This window comes from Carya illinoinensis, chromosome 3, assembly GCF_018687715.1.
Source record: "Carya illinoinensis cultivar Pawnee chromosome 3, C.illinoinensisPawnee_v1, whole genome shotgun sequence".
NCBI classification, from domain to species: domain Eukaryota; kingdom Viridiplantae; phylum Streptophyta; class Magnoliopsida; order Fagales; family Juglandaceae; genus Carya; species Carya illinoinensis.
The window spans coordinates 17,818,718-17,838,802 of NC_056754.1; the positions used below are offsets into that span (position 1 = coordinate 17,818,718).

At 31.2% G+C, this 20,085-nt stretch overlaps 2 protein-coding genes across 2 annotated transcripts; both read right to left on the reverse strand.

Annotated features, from left to right (window-relative positions):
- Window positions 1-386: 386 nt before the first annotated feature.
- Window positions 387-1,029, reverse strand: LOC122305649 (E3 ubiquitin-protein ligase RHA2B-like). The gene has a single exon (XM_043118227.1). It carries the CDS (start codon window positions 978-980, stop codon window positions 495-497), a length of 486 nt encoding a protein of 161 aa, XP_042974161.1. The 5' UTR covers window positions 981-1,029; the 3' UTR covers window positions 387-494.
- Window positions 1,030-18,841: 17,812 nt separating this feature from the next.
- LOC122304572 (integrin-linked protein kinase 1-like) lies at window positions 18,842-19,231 on the reverse strand. Its single transcript, XM_043116835.1, has one exon. It carries the CDS (start codon window positions 19,229-19,231, stop codon window positions 18,842-18,844), a length of 390 nt encoding a protein of 129 aa, XP_042972769.1.
- Between the last annotated feature and the right edge of the window lie 854 nt (window positions 19,232-20,085).

A 20,085-nucleotide genomic window follows, 5' to 3' on the forward strand; every position in this document is an offset into this window, starting at 1 on the left:
GAGCTTTAGGTTGTTGTTGATGACATTAATGTTTCATACTCTTTTTTTTTTTTTTTTTTGATGGATGTTTCATACTCTTTAACGCAATGGATGTGTAACTTATCTGTTACCGAAAAGCATCATTCATTCAGTAAACCGAGTTCTATGTTCTGTGTTTTGGCTTCTGCTGCTGCATGATGCTTCCTCCTTTCCTAATGATTTGAGTTTTTAGCTTACTTCTTGATACTTGACCTTTCAGTGCTTATTATTCACTCACGTTTGGCTTTGATGATGAGATCTTTATAATAAATCAGTTTAACCACTGAGAAATCAACAGGGGAATTTCATTTACCAAGTTTTTCAATCATGGAAAATTAAGTTCAAGTATTAAGAATTAAGTTGGGAAATTCATCTTAATATCCTTTCACCAGAGTCACTTAGACAAACATTAATCCGAAGAAATATGAAATTTTGATGTACAAAACTCAGGACCTCAACACTTTTGAAGAGAGAACTCAGAAAATTCTAGGAAAACCAGTGCCATGTAATGCAGACAACATTAAAATAACGTCCTCATCACTCTCATCAGAATCCACACGATCTCGCATCCTGTGATAACTTGCCACAACATCATCCGGCAAAACTTTGTTCCTGCAAAGTGGGCAAGTGGCGGAACAGTGTTGCAGCCACCTATCCAGGCAATCCTTATGGAAAATGTGCTTACATTTCAGCTTCCTAATTTCCTCGTCTTCCTCGAATTCTGACAAACACACAGCACATTCAGTCTGCTGATCCATCCTCAATCTCTTGGTGTAACGAATGGTGGGATTGGTTTCTTCGATGAGGTTGAGGTATTGGTTGGAGGTGATTAGGCTTTTATCGGACTTGGGGCTTAATCCCATGATTGACCGGATAAGAATTATTACTTCAAGAACCAGGAGAGTGAAGAAGACTTTGGTTATGGTTTTGAGGTGGTAGAGGAAATCAGAGAGAGCTGACATGGCTGCTTCTGCACAAAGTGAAATGGGGTGCTCAGAGAATATACAGTGACACTAGTTCATATATATAACAACTATGTCAATGTGAGGCTAGCTGGGTTGTCTATGCCACTTGGTCCTGTTTGGATGTTGGAAGATACTGAGATTAACTTAGTTCAGTTTAATTTTAATCTAAGTTTAATAGTTAAATACAAAACTTTCAAATCACTAAATATCATTTAACTCAAAACCTCTATATACGTGAGATCTATAATCTTTTTTAATTTTACATAAATATGTCTAAACTCATCTTAATATCTAAATAAATATAAATTTATCTTAAATGGATCTCATAAAATTCATTCTACTATTTCAACTCATTACTATTTATAAAGAACTTAATTTATCTCAACATCCAAACACATCTTAAGTGAGCTTCACAAAATTTATTCTACTATCTCGACTCATTACTATTAATAAAGAACTCAACTCATTTTAATTTAACCTAACATCTAAACAAGGCCTTAATTTCGTATATACAAATGTTTTGCACTGGGGTTTCAATGTTTCATGGTGGAACCAACAAAGGAGATCATTTCAAAAAACAAAAAACAAAAACAAAGGAGACAAAAGGGAGTCGGCTATGCTGGCCCATCGCTCGGATGCGGACAACCACGTGACAAAGAAAGATCCTTGGACACTCATATCCAAGGAATAGAATTTGTTTGTGTTAGGTTGAGGGCATTACCATTATTTGTTCTTTTCTCCCTTTTTTTAATAGCTCATGAAAATGATGTGCTTTAAAGGATTGATTATGCTAATGCAGCTTAATGTGATATGTAGGTTATTTTATTAGAGTTCTAATTTTGCTTCTAGACTTTGGGCATATATATATGAGATCTATCTTCTTATTCTTCTCGACTTTAAATAAGGGAAAAAAACTTACTTTATTCTAGAATAACTTCGTCTACTTTTATATTTAAGTAATGTTAGATACAGTCATGGATTATATAAGTGTCGCACTATTTTTAAAAAGGAGAGGAGATTATTATTAAAAAATTAATTTTTATGTGAATTTAATATTTATTCACTTTTTTTAAAAAAAGTATATAGTGCTTACACACTTTATGACAACAAATAGTGGTGGAACCATAAATTTCTATAAGAGGGGCCAAGTTTTCTAATGTGTAACACATTAAAATTCAAAAATCATAAAAATATAACTATATATAAAATTAAATTTCGATAATTTGCAATATACACTTAGAAATCAAATTCATACAACGTCTTAATATATGTTTTATTTTTTTTACGATAATGTTTCATAAAATAATATTCACCCATTATTAGTTTTGTAATAAAATATTTATAATTTATTTGCTTCATAGAAACTATTAATTGATATTTTAAAATGTCATTTTTCATTCTTGTACATAAACTAGTTTATTAAGTTTTATTTAAACTCTAGATATTTTCGTGTCACATTAAACATATAATACTATAATTTGACATTAAAGATTTTTTTTATTGCTCAATAAAGTCTAGAGGATAAAACCTCTTAACTATTTTCCATATATATCACCAACCTTAATTAATTTTTCTTGTATTTTCAATTTGAATTCCATATTAATTAAGAAACTTAATATTATATAACAACAAACTTTGAGATCCATATTAATAAGTTTATTATTTTTCCTAAACTTAGTTTTGATTTAATTTTAGTGAGATGACACTCTTGAAAACAAATAATATATATTTATATAAGTTATACAAAATTCTAGGACTATAGGAAAAAAATTAGAGAGATATTTTTAAGAATATTAAAACTTTATAAAATTTTGCATAGTATATAGAAATTATAAATTTTTTAGAGGGCCATTTTGTGTGTTTATACAATTAAGATTAAAAATTAGAGTATATTTTTAACTTTTTTAAAAATTTTGGGGGAGCCATGGCCCCTCTTAGGTGAACATAGGTCTGCCGCTGACGGCAAATATAATTTTTTTTTTCATATATTTAATGGCGATAGTAGTATAGAATGTACAAGCAAGTGTAAACATCTTGCACGCATTCAAGTCCACGCTGGGGTTTGAAGTTTTATCGATGTATGGTTTTATTTAACAAATATATAGGGCAAAACAAATTTAAAAATAAAAAAGAAAAATTGGGTCGGAAAAGGTCTGGGCTCCACGAGTTGGCATCTATAAGTAAAAGCCTTGTTTACTTACGAATTGGTTTTCTGGTCTGGGCCTAATTATGGAATGGGTTTAAGAGCTTAGAGCATGAAAGATTTTTTCTGTTAGACGGATATTAGGCAAATCAATAATGTTATACGTTATATTCTTATTTTATTTTTATTATATTAAATAAAATATAATATATTTATTATTTTTAAATGATAAAAATATATGTAATAAATTATCATTTAAATATAATAAATATGTCACATCTTACTTAATAAAATAAAAATAAAATAATAATATAGTGTATAAAATTTTCCTAAACGAGAAGTTCCTATTTGGAACGGAAATTTCTATATTGTAGGATTAACTTTAGCCAATAATTTTTTGACACGTCAGACTCCTTCATAGTAAATTTCTGCACTGCATCACAGAAAACTCCCTCTGCACTGTAGATCTCCAAATATTTCATATTATCGATTTCATAATTTTTTTTCATTGTACTAATTGATATAATATATTTTAAATAGTTATTTATATAAAAAAGATTACTTCAATATTTCAACACAAAAAACAGCGTCCTCTATATTATGCTATAAATATATATATATATATATATATCTATATATATTTCCTCCGTTAATATTTCTGTCCAGCTTTTGGATAACCAGTATGGTCCACCGTCCACATGCAAAGTGGCCGCCCTTGTATTAAATGGCAATATTCTCTATATCGTCCTAAACCTACCTCTTGGATCTCAAACTTACATATCAGTACAGCTGCCAACTGATCAGATCAGATTAATTTAAGAAATTAATTCCATCTCTGTCATCTGATCTCTCGGTTTTTATTTTTTATTTTTTTAATTAATTGTTAGGAAGTTGATATAACTATCATGGGTTTTATTTGGAAAAGTAGTCAAATATGTTAATTAGAATATCTAATATAATAAAATAGTAATATTATGTACAATTATTTTTACATATTTTTTATTCATTTTATTAATATGATTGATTGAATCATATTTTTTTAATACATAATCAATCACATCATTAAAATATATAAAAAATACGTAAAAGTAATTACACATATAATTTTTAATAACAAAAAGATGATCTGATTGATTACCTCGAATTGGGATATAAATACCAATTAGATAATATTTATAAGAGCGGTGCTACTCTATTGCTCGAATAGTACCACTCTATTTGATCACTAGCATACTTTATTATTTTTATTTTTTAGTTCTTTTTTTCATAATTTTTAATATATTTAAATATTTTTAAAATATATATATATTGATACATTAAAAATTATTATTTTTAATTATTAAGTTATTATTATTATTATTATTATTATTTTTTTATGTGAATGACCTATCAAATGAAGTGGTCATTTTTAGAGGCAAAGTATTGTTTTCTTATTTATAAACATTTTGGATATTCTGGATCAGCCACGTTGCATGTTTTGGGTCTTTTAAAATAGCTCCTAGACATATATAATAATAATAATAATAATAATAATAATAATATATACCACGTCATGTACAAAATACCACACATTTCATTTATCAATTCCACTCACAAGTGGAAGTCTCGGATGACATGACATGACGCTCTTAATTATCCGCTGTCAATGCAAACTTTGATCTTTAGGCTCGGTACAGATGTAATATCAAAAGGCAACGAGATTTTGGTTAAGATACGAAAAGATTTAACTAATTTACATAATTTAATACGACACGTTAAATTTATCTTTTAATAAAAATAATTTTATAATTTAATATATCATATTAAGTCACGTCAATTTATTTTTATCAAATTTTACTTAGACTAAAATATTTATCTTTGGTAAAAAGAAAATACGTAATACGGTATATTCGGATGTCAAACTCATCTTAATTTATCTCAAATTAAATATTAATTTGACTCACTATTTATTCAATTTAATTTTTATAAAAAGTTAAATATATGTAAAAATATTTTATATATTCATACAATTATATCAACTTATATCATACAAACAAATACATATCAACTTATTCACATATAAACTCAGATTACCTCGACCCAAATGTAGTATAAATGAAAAGGCAGAGAGAAAGATCTAGGAGCATATATAATAATGGCTGTCAAGACTTCACAGCTTGCTGTCACTTTGAGACAAATATCATCCAGAGGTCCCATTTCATATGGATAACAATAATTCTGCGCAGACCAAACGTTTATATGTTACAAATTCATAGCAAATTTGAAAGTGCACAAAGCTAGCCTACGGCCTACCCACGTGATATATCTCTATCGGGTACTTGAGCCCACCCATTACACCAATATCATAGTGCGTGTGCGTGCGTTTGGCCGGCCCTCACGGGTAAGTTCTAGCTGTTGAGTTTATCTTATGACTCATTTGGATAGTGAAATAAGAAGATATTAATTGAGATAATTTATGAATAATATTAAAATTATTGAGTTGAGAAGAAATGAGATAGTTTTTAAAAATTTTATATTTGGATTAAGAAGTGAGATAAGATGGTTTTAACTTAATTATAATTTTGTTTCATAAATTAATGTTGCCCAGATGACTAACACAAGAGGGGAGGTGAATTGAATTGTATTAAAAAAATAACAATTATAAATCAAATATATAATATAAAATATAAACAAAATATGAAATAACAATAAATATAAAGAGTAAGGGTAAGAGAGAAGCAAACTCAGTATGTTAACGAGGTTCGGCCCCACTGCCTACGTCCTCGCCTCAAGCTACCCCTTGAGGATTCCCAAATTCACTATTCAACCTCCTTCAGGTGGAGATAGAAACCTATTACAACTTTGAACAAATCCGCTACAAAGGATCCCTGTAGAACACCCTCTACACTTGCAATCACCTTACACGTGGTGATTCAACTATTCCTCGTGTAGAATACTTTCTACACGCACAAGGGTTATACACACCCTTTTTCTGATACAAAAGCTGATAGTGGGTAGGTTATCAGAAAACACTCCTTAATGAGTGAAATAAGAACAATACAGCACAAACTATATCTCTCAAAATGAATAAGGATTAATGCTCAATGCTTAGAGAAGAGAGAATGAAAGTTTTGAATGAATGTTGTATGCTCTTGATGTTGTAAATGTGAAGCTCTCAAATGATCTATTTATAGGCATATGAGACTTCATATTCAAATTTAAAAAGATTCACATGTCAAAGACAACATCATTCACTTTTTCAAAAAATTCAAATAAAAAGTTCTTCTTTTTCAATTATCAAAGACAACATCATTCACTTTTTCAAAAAAATCAAACCTAATCTTTTACTTTTGGCATATGACAAAATGAGCACACTTTCCTTTTCAAAAAATTCAAACCTAATCTTTTACTTTTTGTATATGACAAAATGAGCACACTTTACTTTTCAAAATTTTCAAACAAAATCATCTACCTTTTGTATAAGTCTAAAAAAGCATCAATCACTTTTGAAAATATTCAAATAAAACATGCACATGTGAAAGATGACAATCAATCATCTTTAATATTTTCAAAGTTCAACCCTTTAATCAAGGCATGCACATGCAAAAGATGACAATCAATCATCTTTCAAAATTTTCAAATTTAATTTTCAAAAATATTCATGCACATGTGGAAAATGTATTTTAAGGCTTTATGATAAAATATTAATTTTGAGCATTAATCCTAATTTCGAATTTTAAGAGATTTACAACATTAGTCTATGACTTTAATGTGAACTTGTTTCCTTCTTGCTCATGCTTGGTTCTTTGATGTGCTTGATTCCATTGTGTGAACAACTTGAGCTTGAAACTCCTTTATTCTTTGAATTCATTTATTATTATTAAAATCTATGTGTAGATTTATAATCACATGAAACTTAAAACTTTGGGTTCAACAATCTCTCCCTTTTGCACTGTCACATGCACCACCCATTGCATATACAGTGGAATACAGGTGCACATAACACCATGAGCCTTCAACCGTGAGCCTGGTCCTTTAGACCGTCAACACCTTCTGTCGCATTGCGAATTGTCACTAACGCAGGATACTCACTCCTTAGCAACTTGGAATGCTTCTAGGGCTTCCTTAAGAACTTTAGAATATATTATCCCAAAATACTCATTCTATAAATTTATAAATACAGCATAAAACTGTTCAATAGAGAGATTACCTTGTCTATAGTTAGAAATCTCTAACTCAACTTGAAATTTGCTTGCAGTATTGTCTTGATAATATAGACACCTACAATAGTCTCACATCTCCTTAGGAGTAGTAAATGATTGAACATTGTTGACCACATATGGTTCAACGTGTTGAACTTAGTAGCCAAGAAACAATCTTGGCATCCTTGTTGTTCCAATAACTAAATTCTTTGAGAACAGTAAGAACCACATAAGACCCATCCAAGTGATCCCATAATTCCTTTCCTTTCATAATCATTTGAAACTAAAATTCCCAACTTCCATAATTCTTTCCATTAAATCAAATGATTGAATTTTCATTTGACAGAATGACCACAAAATCAAAATGAGTAAAAAAAAAAAAAGAAGTTGTTGTAGATAGGCAACACAAACACTGACCTGAAAATGCTAAAATACCCAAAAATAGCACTGCCAGAAAATACTACTAGAAAATGCACCAAAAACTTGAGAAACTCTATCTACAAAAGCCTACACAGAGAGCCCGAGAAGAGTGGACTGAAAGAGGCCAGAAAACACCTCCCTAATGAAACAGAAATTGACAAAATTTCTAGTAGCCACTGACCACTGATTGAAAGCTCCAAAAGAGGCCAAAAAACACTGCTCTAAAAATAAAGTGTCGATAAGAACCAAACAACCCTGCTGAAATACAGAGGGTGCCTAGAATCACCAAACAGAAAACCACTTCTTTGTAAATAGAAAGTGCCAAATATGGTGGAAAAAATAGCCCAAAAAAAAAAAAAAAACCCCCAGAGAGTAGTGAAGGCAGACAATGTCAACAAAACCACAAGAACCCAGAAAGCACTAGTCTGACAACAGACAATGCCGACATAAGCCAATGAACTATTGGGAACAAAAAATTGCCCAAAAACAAAATTCTAGGGCTCTGGTACTAGTTAAGTTTGCTTGAATACCCTCAAATGAGAGTTTCCATATATTATATAAACTACCGAGCCTTAATTACAACTTAAAAATCATTTGTAAAATAGGAAATAATGAAACAATATAAGAAAGGAAATAAAACTGAAGTTGGCGCCTATACACATATATACAACTATTGCTATTTACAGCCATATATATATTTACTGTCATATATAGATATCATTGACAACGGTGGCCATGAATATAGAGTGCATTCGTGATGGGAAGGGAGAGCAGCAGGTGCACATTGTTGTGCACCCAAAGGGGCCATTCTCGTGGCATTTGTGGGCAGGTAGGGTCGCCACCAGCCAACACCAGGATGATAAGTATTTTCTGTCATTGGCAAGGTGTTCGTCGATTGCCCAGGCCATGCAGTCACCGCTAGCTTCCCATAGCCTGCTGAGGTTGCCAGGGGCCACAATTAGACATGCCCACATGATGGTCCCTAGCAACAGAAAGTGCCGGTGGGACCTTCCCTACCAATCATGCAGCAGCGGACTTCGAATCTCGCCATGAGCTTCTCACCCAAGGATGGAAGATCTTGCCACCCTCCCTCGGCCACAAGCTTTTTGCCCACAAAGTGGCCAAGGTGCTCCTCAACTATGGAAGATTCTCACCACACCATCTCGCCACCCACCCTCGTTCACAACGTGCTTACTTGCCACCATGGCCATTTTCGCACCTTACTACAGCAGGCAAACTTTTTGCCCAATGGACTCCATCACCGCGAGATCCTCCATTTGTTGTTCGTGAAGTGAGATGATTTTCAATCTCATAAAGCAAAACAAAGCATTTGGATAAAAGAGCATTTCTCTGTATGAAGTGAGTTGAGATCAAGGTTTTAAAAACCGTTTCTTTTCGGCCGAAATTTTCCATGCCGGAACAGTAACTATTGTTCTATTTCAGCTCAAATTTTGGCCGTTTCAACCTATTTCGGTCCATTCCGGCCAAATTCAGGTGTTTCGGCTGGAACATGTATTCCGGTCAAGAATTGGGTTAAATGATAGTTTGGAAAATATTTTGAAAAGGAAAAGGCAAACTTGTAAAAATTATGGGCACCAAGGTGGACCGAATTTTAAAGATCATTTGCAAGTTCTAGATAGGCCAATTATAAGGTCAAGAGCTAAGAAGATCATAGAAGTAATGCAAGGATTGGTGCAATCCACTTAGGACGAAACTAGCAAGCCTCCAACATTTAAGATAGACTTGAAAGAAGAAGAACCCGTTTTAATTCATGTAATACAAGTTATGGAAGATGGTAACATGACTTAAGGTTTCTTATTGGGCTATTGTTATGTTTAAGTGCTTGAAGGCTTTGGGTTGTTTAATTCATTAAAATGACTTATATTATTAGCTATAGGAATTGGTTTAGATTATTTGGACTTGAGGATGTTTAGCCCACATATCTTATTTTTATGAACTAGGGTTTTAAGGACATTCGTTTGTTAGGCATTAGGGGGGGCGCCCACCAAGGGGTTCTTTGGGTAATGTGATTTTCGTAATTGGGGAAGGGGTATTTAATCCTCATGTAGCTGCACCTTACAAGGGTTAAACATTGAGGAATATTTTTATAGTGAGTTGAGTTTATCTCTTTTTAATTTTTAATGAACTTTTGATATGTCAACTCTAAAAATTTCGACTCCTTAATTAAATGCTGAATTGCTATTAACCTAAACTCAGGTTATTGTCCAATAGTGCATGTACCTTCCACTTAATTTCTTGTCCCCTAATAATAATCAGATCTAGAGGTAGGGATGACAATATGTGATATGACCTGTTAATCCAACACGATAATGGTGGGTTTGAGTTTAATCTTAACGGATTCGGATTAAAATGGGTTGATCCGATAAGATACGATTGTTTAACGGATTGATAACGGGTCAACCTATTATGACACGTTATAACCTGTTATGACACGTTATAACCCGTTATGACCGGTTAAGAAAGTTAAAATTATAATTATACCCTTATACTTAAAAATAACATTTTTATAATTTTAATTTTGATATTTTTATTATTTAAATTGTAATTTTAGATTTGTAGTTAGTTTTATAATTTTTATAGATATTATGATTTTAACATTTATATTAAATTATATTAAATTTAATCATGTCAAACCAGTTAATTTCAAGTCTATTCAATTAATTTACATAAACGGATTGAAATAGGTTGACATGACACGACTCATTATATTAATGGGTTATATTAGGGTTTGATATTTTGACACAATAAAATTAAAATGTTAAATTCAGATTTACTCATATGATATAATATATATATCTTGATAAGATAAGAAAAAAACTTGTTAACACGATTTGACATCTTAATTTGGAGGTGACGTTGGTGCACTTTTATTTATTTTTGTGGAGCTAATTGTTTTTCTGCACGAGAGATTACTGACACGTACTGCCACCGAAAAGAAGCCAACTTTTTTATGTATCATCATCCACTTTCTCCGCGGCCGCTTCAATGCCTGTTCTTAAAAAAACCTTGGATTCGCGCACCACTACTGTTTCCTATCTCTGCTTGTAATCCATCTTATATAATAACAATTAATAGGATATTACCCTAAACACTTGGTTTGTGAGACGCAAACGCTCTATAAATAGCCTCCCCTTAGAGAGCCATATATACCAATCCCACCAAACAATATACAGATCAAAACCACAAGTTTCTTAGAAGGACGGAGTACTTTTGTTTAATTAATTTGCAGTCATGTCCATTGGAGCTAGCTGTGCTGCAGTTTACCTGATGAAGAAACGCCAAGAGGAAAAACTAAAGAGAATGGAGGAGAAGAGAGGGAGTAGTACTATAGCAGGAGGAGAGAGCAGCAGCGGGATAGAGATGATGAGGAAGGTAGGTGGTTCTACAGTACTTGGGAGGATCAGTAAAAGGGTCCATCCCGGACCTCAGAATTCTGCTGGAAAGCAGCCTGATGATCATGCATGATCAAGAGACATGTAAGGATAATCATGTTATATAGCGCTAGCCTAAGCTTTTTATCGATGATGTAGACATATATAAAAGAATATATGCAGGTATCTAAATTACTTAGCTTGGCTGCTTAACGTGGCATATATATGTACGTAGGGGAGTTTTCGATCGAGCTCAATTCATGTAAAATGCTTGCTTGTTTGTGAGAAGATCGATATACCTTAATTATAATGTGCGCTTGTCTACAGTAGTCAATAAAATAACAACAGTACTACTTGTTTGTATTTGATTTGGTTTGGTTTTCACAATATTCAAGTTTCCAAAATATTCATGCTAAGCTACTGGCCATTTCGCCAGTTTGCACATTTATATTTATAATTTGGCAACTTTGGCGTGATTTTTGCATGGGCAGGAGGAGCATCTCGATCACATGAACCACAATATATTAATTTCGTTTTCTCAGATATATATTAACGCTAATCTCGTCGCTAGGATTCTAATAAGGGATGGTAATATATGGCACAACTCATGAACCCAACATGAAATTAACAGGTTTGGATTTGATGTTAATAGATTCGGGTCAAAACGAGTTGATTTGTTAAAACACAATTTATAAACAGGTCAATCTGCTTAACACGAAATCAAACCGTTTTGACTTGTTTAGAATTTATTTCAAAACTAAAATTTTATTATTGTTAAGGGATGGTAATATATGACACAACTCATGAACCTAACACGAAATTAACAGGTTTGAATTTGCTGTTAATGAGTTCGGGTCAAAACAGGTTTACTTGTTATAACACGATTTATAAACGGGTCAACCTACTTATCACGAAATCATTAACCCATTTTGACTCGTTTAGAATTTATTTCAAAATTAAAATTTTATTATTGTTAAGGGATGGTAATATATGACACGGCTTGTAAATCCAACATGAAATTAACAAGTTTGGATTTGATATTAATGGATTCGTTTTGACCATTTTAGAATTTATTTCAAAATTAAAATGTTATAATTGTTAAGTTGTAATATTGATATTTTTCAATATGGTTGTATTTTTATTATTTTTATTATTGAGATTGTAATTTTATATTTATGCTCATATTTGTTATTGTATGGTTTGTAATATTGGTTTTATTATATGTAAAGATTTGAAAAATATTGATATATATTTTTAAAGATATTGGGGTTATTAATACATATAAATTTTAAACTTTTATATGAAATTATATTAATAAGGTCAAATGAGTTATAAGTTTTAGTTTAACCTATTCAAATGAAACGAACAGGTATAAATGAGTCATATCGTGTCAATATATTTATAATTAATTATTAAACGGATGACACGATTCAACCCGTTATCTAAATAGGTTGGGTTAGGATTTGAAAATTTAACGCGTTTAGTATAATATATTAGATTCAAATTGACTTATATAATCTAATATTTATAACTTGACGCAATACGAACAGGACCCAAAAATCAAATTTGCCACCCCTAATTCTGATCTTTATGCTGCAAGTACTACTGAATGACATATATAAAGAGTCAAGACTTCATGAAATTGTGGCTTTTTAGCGATCGATGGAGGGACAGGGAAAGGACCTTGGCGCATATATAGACGGATCGAATTAATTAACTTAATTGGTATCTATCTTAGTATATGATGAAAGATGGATGCGCATGCTCGCAATAATTCAGCAAGCACATGCATTATTATTGCCACTTAATTAATTAATCATGAAAGTCTTCAGAATCGATAGTGGGAGAGACGCGTACGTAATTAATTACTATCAATTACATACCACTTTTGCAACTTAATTGACTTACAAATTAATCACCGTGGAAAATGTTATAATATTCTCTATCTCTCTATAATCCATTAATTGTCAACATATATATATACATATATATATATTTATACATATAATATGATTTGAGTATTGTAATTATATAAATTTTATGTATAATTATTTTTATATATTTGTTTATATATTCTAATGACGTGAATGATTATATATAATAAAAGATTAATAGAAATAATTATATCAATAAAATATATAAAAATAATTACACCTAACATTACTCTTATCATTATGAGCATTATTGTCCTTTAATATTTCTGCTATTAAAAACAACAAAAATTCTCATTAGTAGGAATATCGATCCGTATCAACAATCAAATACTTTCGTACACGTACGATATCCAGGATCATTATCATTACTACTTGTCCAAACACGGAACTAACAGTACTCCCAATATTTTAATATTTTATTATAAGTATTTAAGTGGGACTCTTTTGAAAAGGTATGAGATCTTGGATTAATATATATCTCTTTGCTTGTACTCTCCCCTTCATGTTTTGTACATATGCATGTTGCGGGATCCAACCTTTCAAACCTCATATCATGAATTAATTAAACCCACATTTGTTGACCCCGTCTAAGAGCATTAATATAGAAAAAAAAAAAAAAAAAACATATTTTTATCAATTTGGGAACTTTTTTTTTTTGTTTTCAATTGTTGAACAGAATGAACGTAAATTATTCGATTTTATTTTTACTAATTAACATAAAAATGGTGACCTAAATATTTGATATAAAGTTTTTGCAATTAATCAGTGATTTTAATGATCATGAGTTTACTTTGATAGTCTTGTCTATAGAAATGCTTTGTACAAGTTTTAATATATAAAATTGACTGATCGACTAAAGATTTAGTTATAGATTATTATTATCGGCTTCTTGATGAATCAAAATTAATTAATGAAGCGATTAATCTTTATTATTCTTGCTCGAAACGATGGTTTACGTTGTTGATGATGGTGATGAGGATGAATGAGTACTTGCCCATTCCATGCATGCATATATATATACCATGCATGATCTTGGATTTGTTTATTTCATCATGTTAACCAAATAAAGTAGTTTGTGTATAGTGGGCCGACTACTTGTAATATATATATATATATATATATAGAGAGAGAGAGAGAGAGAGAGAGAGAGAGAGAGAGAGAGAGAGAGAGAGAGAGAGAGAGAGAGAGAGAGAGAGAGAAGTCTTAAATACTAAAAAAATATATATATTCAATTCGATCTAACATGCATGAGATCGACACACTTGCACTTAATTTTTAAACGATTTTCTTGTTGGTGAGATAAAAGGATATACCACTTCTCTTTATAAGGATCAATGCATGTAGAATATTGTTGATCATGCATGAAGGAGCTAGCTGCAGGCCACACAAAAATAGAGGCCACAAAAGGTGCAGGGATTTCGGTCACCATTTTAATAATTCGCATTAAAAAAATTAAGTCGAGTTGGCACACACGATTTGCCTATTAATTGCATGAAAGAAGTAAGGAAGCTGGAACCAGCTTCATGTTCCTCATCATGATCACTCAAGATTAAGCGTAAATTAAGCACGCAGGAGAGTACCTAACAAATTAAAGCTATTTTTTATATTCAGTGTGAAGAAGAGTGTGATCGTGAATAATTAGGATGGATTATATATAGTAATAGAGTTCTTGGTTACAAATTTAAATGGAATCAGATCAGGAGGGACATCATGTCCCCTGGTTTGCGTTTTTCTTTATGTTTTATTTGTATGTTTAGAGATAAATGTTATTCCTTGTACTCTTATATCACTTTCATCTTATTGGTATGTATTAATATGAGACATTGTTTTTTCTTATATCTTGAATAAGATCTAATCCAATTGTTGATGGTAATGCCTCATTAATCCAGTCGGATTTGTGAGTTTATGGTATAGCATGAATTATATTCTATACGAGTTGTGCTACATACAGTTATTTTTGTATATTCATTACATACTCCATTGATATTATTGACTAAAACAATTTTTTTTATATTTAAAAAAATGATGCAGTCAATTACATTAGTAAAATATACAAAAAATACACAAAAATGATTGCATATATAATTTTTATATTCCAAACACACATATATCCTAAAAATTACGCTTGGCTCTGTAAAAGATACAAGTTATACAACAACTAAAGAAAGATGATGGTGGAGTTATTTAACTTATTTTTGCTTCTTTTTTTTTTTTTTGAGCAAACTTAGATGGGTATTGGCTTTGTAACATTTCTTTCTAGTTTTTCATATTTTTAATTCAGTACAAGTTCAATCTTGATATCATTCATAATTTTCTGCTCGCATTTTATTGTGATAGAAGATTGATTCGAAAATATAAATATATTAAGAAATGATTTTTTTTTTTTTTTGTTCTTGTTGGTTCTTTGATAATAAAGCCCCATGCATTCACGATTCCATGCAGGGTTAGGATACATCACAATCCAAACAAGTTCGGTGAAATTCTGCTTGATGCCTAATACGGAATCTCATGATTTTCGTATAAATATTGATTGGGTCTGAAAGTAGTTGCATCTTGGGCTGCCACAGCCATTTTTAATTTAGAGGAGAGGCCCAAAAGTTCAATTGAAACCACCGACCATGTGGCGTGCTTTGTGTGAGTTCTGCTTACAGTCTCAATCGTGTCGATATCTCCATAATCGAGTTAATAAAATGAAAATTTTAGTTTGCTTTTATTTTTTATCTCAACATGTGTGTGGTGTACGGCTGCTGAATAGAATAACTCAAATAAAAATCTTACTTACCATATATTTTACTTTTATTACATTAAATCTTTATTTTTTTTAAAAATAATAATAAAATATAATTATATATTTTATCTAATAAGTTGAGAGTGTAGTATATAACATAACGAGATCGATAATCTCTTACACCACATCATATATAATAACATATGACATCATTAAAGCAAGAGAAACATGAGCCCCTCTTTGTTCAATAAATTTTCATTAAAATTTGCTCCCAAAATTCTATATATGCTATAAAAAGTAACTTCTTGCCCATAATTTTTTTTTTCTTTTCCATTTCTCTTCTAATAGTAAAAACAAAATAGAAATGTTATATTTCATCTATATTGGTGTTTAATCTTAATAACAATGAAGGCACATTATAAATCATTCATCAATGTAAAATAGAAAAAAGAGTCATTCCTAACCCCATAAAGGTGACTCGGGCTTTGTTGAAACGGTCTGAGGCCTACGATGGCAGTTCGAAGTGTCGGTACAGGTATGTATATCTATAAAAGTAAATAGTTAGAAAATACAAAGAATATAAATGTAGAATGAGATTTATAAATTTACGTAGTTTAGCATAAAACTTACGTCTATAATTATTTGGAGGGGTAAATCCATTATGATAGGAATAATTTATAGTCTCTCCTATCTCTATGTACAATGGAGATAAGAAACTCCTTTAACCTAGAGAAGATAATATCTCTCTAGAGCTTCTTGTAGTGAGGTTGAAGAAAATCTATTTTCTTTGTTTTCCAAAACTACTTTTATTGAGGTTTTGGAAGTATTTAGTGAGAAATGTTAGTTTTGTATAGGGCTACAAATGAACCGAGTTGAGTCGAATTCAAACAAGGGTATTTAAGCTCAATAAAATGTTTATTTACTCAAACTCGGCTCAAACTTGAATATCCATACTCGAACTTGGTTCATTAATTATTAATATTGTTCAAATTCAACTCAAGCTTGAACTTGATTTTTTATTTTAAAATTTCTAATCTTATCTTTTGATTAATAAAATTTTTTAAGTTTAACAAAAAAAAAAAAAACTCAAACCATTTAATCATTCGACCAAATAATTTTGATTCAAAATTCTTATAGCATAACCTTTTTTTTTTTTTATAAAAATAACTTATAGTTATAAAATAAAAGAATAATACACAAGGTAAATGTAATAAACTAAACTATTTAATACATATATATAAAATAATAAATCAATAGTTGTAGTTGTATAATATATTATTATACAAATTTTCCTATACACATTTTAGGAACATAACATATCTATATTAAATAAGGTAAATTATAAACAAATTAATAATATATAATTAAGTATATAAAATATAACTAACAAGTAATGTATATAACATACATATATAAAAATTAAAACATATTACAAGCTTCAAAACGAGCTCAAACGAGACAAACCGAGCTTATATGGATTTTGTTCACGAGTCTAAACTGAGTCAAGTTGAGTTTATACGAATTTTGCTTATTTAATATTCAAATCTATATTAGTGTTTATGAAAGTCTCATTTATTAAATGAACCGAGTTCGAACCGAGTATACACGAGTCGAGCTCGAGCTGTTCATGAGCTACTCTATTTATTTATTGCCCAAGTTTTGTGTTACTTCACTATCTTCTTTGACTTCCATTCCTTAAGTATATTCAAAATCATATCTTTTGAAGATTGATTTTGGATATAATGAAAAACTCTCATATTGAATTATGCATATTTAAATTAAATAATAAAATATTTTTTTACTTAAAATTATTATTTTTATCTATTTTACAATTAGCACCATGTGCTCAAAAATATCAATTCTATATATCTAAACACGACTAATTTCATATATCAAAATGATTAATTTATCAATAAATATTAATATATACTAAAAATTACTTTACATAATCAACTTAATATAAATTTTATAATCAAAACTATCTTAATACAAATTTTATAAAGTTGATTTTAATAGATAAGAGAAAAAAATAATAAAATAATATTTAGAGAATAAATAGTACTTATTCAAACTTAAAGAAATATTATTTATAACTATGCAAAATTTTAAAGATGCATAATTCAATATAAATTAATTTAAAGAGATATTATATAAATATAAAGATGAATATAAAAATATATAAATTGTTACCAATGCTCTTTTTAACTTTTAGCCTATTATCTCGTCACTTTCTTCTTCTTTTTTCCTTTCATCTTAATGATTCCTTTACGATGGACTGAGAGCATCCTCATCCGGATCCTCATCCCCATCCCTATAATTTAACTCAAAATCACATTTCCTCAAATTTATCCCTAAATTTTATTCATCTTCTAAAAACCTCCCACATCCCATTCCCCATCTCTATCTCTATTCTATTAAATAATATTTCTTTATTCTTTTTTTATTACTTTTTTCTCTCTCTTCCATTTACAATTTTAACTACTAACTCTTTCGTCTTATTATCTTTTTTTTCAAATATCAATTTCTATAAAAATTTTTTACGGTTTTGACTATCAAATACAACATTTTTTAAACCGAAATTCGTATTATAAAAATAATAATTTTTTTATTTAATTAGTACATTTTCTAACGTGATAGCCATGTTTTATTATTTAATATTCTTTATCCGTTTTTTTAATGGTTTTGAACCAAGTCACGTATTGAATATAAAATTTCACGTATTTTTTTCACGTATTTAATATATAATATTATAAATATATATTATTAATAACATTTTATTATAAGAAGTAAGAACTAAGAAAAAAAATTACTAATTTACTAATTTGATTCATTGTTAATTACTAAATTATTGATTCATTTTTCCTACTCTTATGCCCAGCCACCATTTCTTTGTCTTCCTCCGTGGAAAACCCAGCAAAAATCCATCTCCGTGGAAAACCCAGCAAAAATCCATCACCGTGCAAAAATCCAGATCCCGCTCCCTTCGATTCACCGTTTCTTCTCGCCGGAGCATTCTCCTTCGCCGCTCAATCTCAGCCGCTCGATCGGCGTTCTCTATCATCAACCTGAATACGCCCTTCGCTCCTTTCGATCCAGCAAACGATCGCAGACCGAGATCAAGAACTCCGACATGGTCGCCGGCAGTGGTGTTACCGTGCTCCCCCAGCGGTCTTTCGGGTCAATCTCGACGCCACGGTCAAGCAAGAGCGCGGCGACGTCGGTGAAGACCTGGTAGGCCGCAACATGAAGAGCGCTCCGACCGTCGATGTCCTTGAAATTGACGTCAACGCCGGAGTCGAGGAGCTCGCGGATCCCTTCCAGGTCGCCTCCATTGGCCAGGTACATCAACCGGACCCCCGGATCGATCCCCTCCGCAACTTCGTCATTCTCGGTAACTGACCCCTCGTCGTCCGTGTACCGGTCCGGCGCCAGCGACGACTGCTTTCCCATTGTAAACCTCACCAGTTGCTGCGATGCTCAGGAATCCCGTTGCTGCGATGCTCAGGAAGCAAACCGTTCACCCTAGTGAGAGGGAAGAACACGCGGGACGGAAGGGGAAAAACAGGAGCCAAATATACGATGCGGATGTACAGTGAGTCCCCATATATAGGGACCTTCTGTAGCAGCCGGATAGTTGATCCCCATTTTGGGGAACCGGATGGAGGAGGGTTTTTAGATCAAACCCTAAAAATATCCCTAAAATATGAGGATGCGGAAGAGATGGGGAGCCGGATACGAGTGCTCTGAACCAAGTGCATCTTCAGCCCAATATATTTACTCCCAACACAAATAATAATTAGTGTGCAATAACTTATCAATATTACGTTATAAAAGTGTGAATGTAACGTAAAATCTTAAAACTAACAATATTTGTACAATGATATATTGTACAAGTAAATAGTTGCGTATTCCGAGTACTACCTTAAGGTAAAGTAGTCATACGGTGAGCATGGGACAGACAGAAAGAGAGAAGGGGTTGTGTTGGGCAACCTCCACGTGAATTGGCCCATCCATTAGTTTCCAATTAAATCAATACACATTAATACTGCACAGACAGAAAAGAAAAATATTCCTTTCTCTTTGTTATCATCTAACATCCCTATTTTGATTGCCCCAGTACTTGTACATATATAAATGAGCATACCTTAAGTACGGACAACCCAAAGTGATAGCCGTCGATGAGGTCACTATAGGGTGGCTCTTCTGAGGTTACCTCAAGAGCTGCCCCAGACAGGTGGGTTTAAAGGTACAAAATGTAAAATATATATATATATATATATGTCTTTTTAAAAGTATTTGATAAG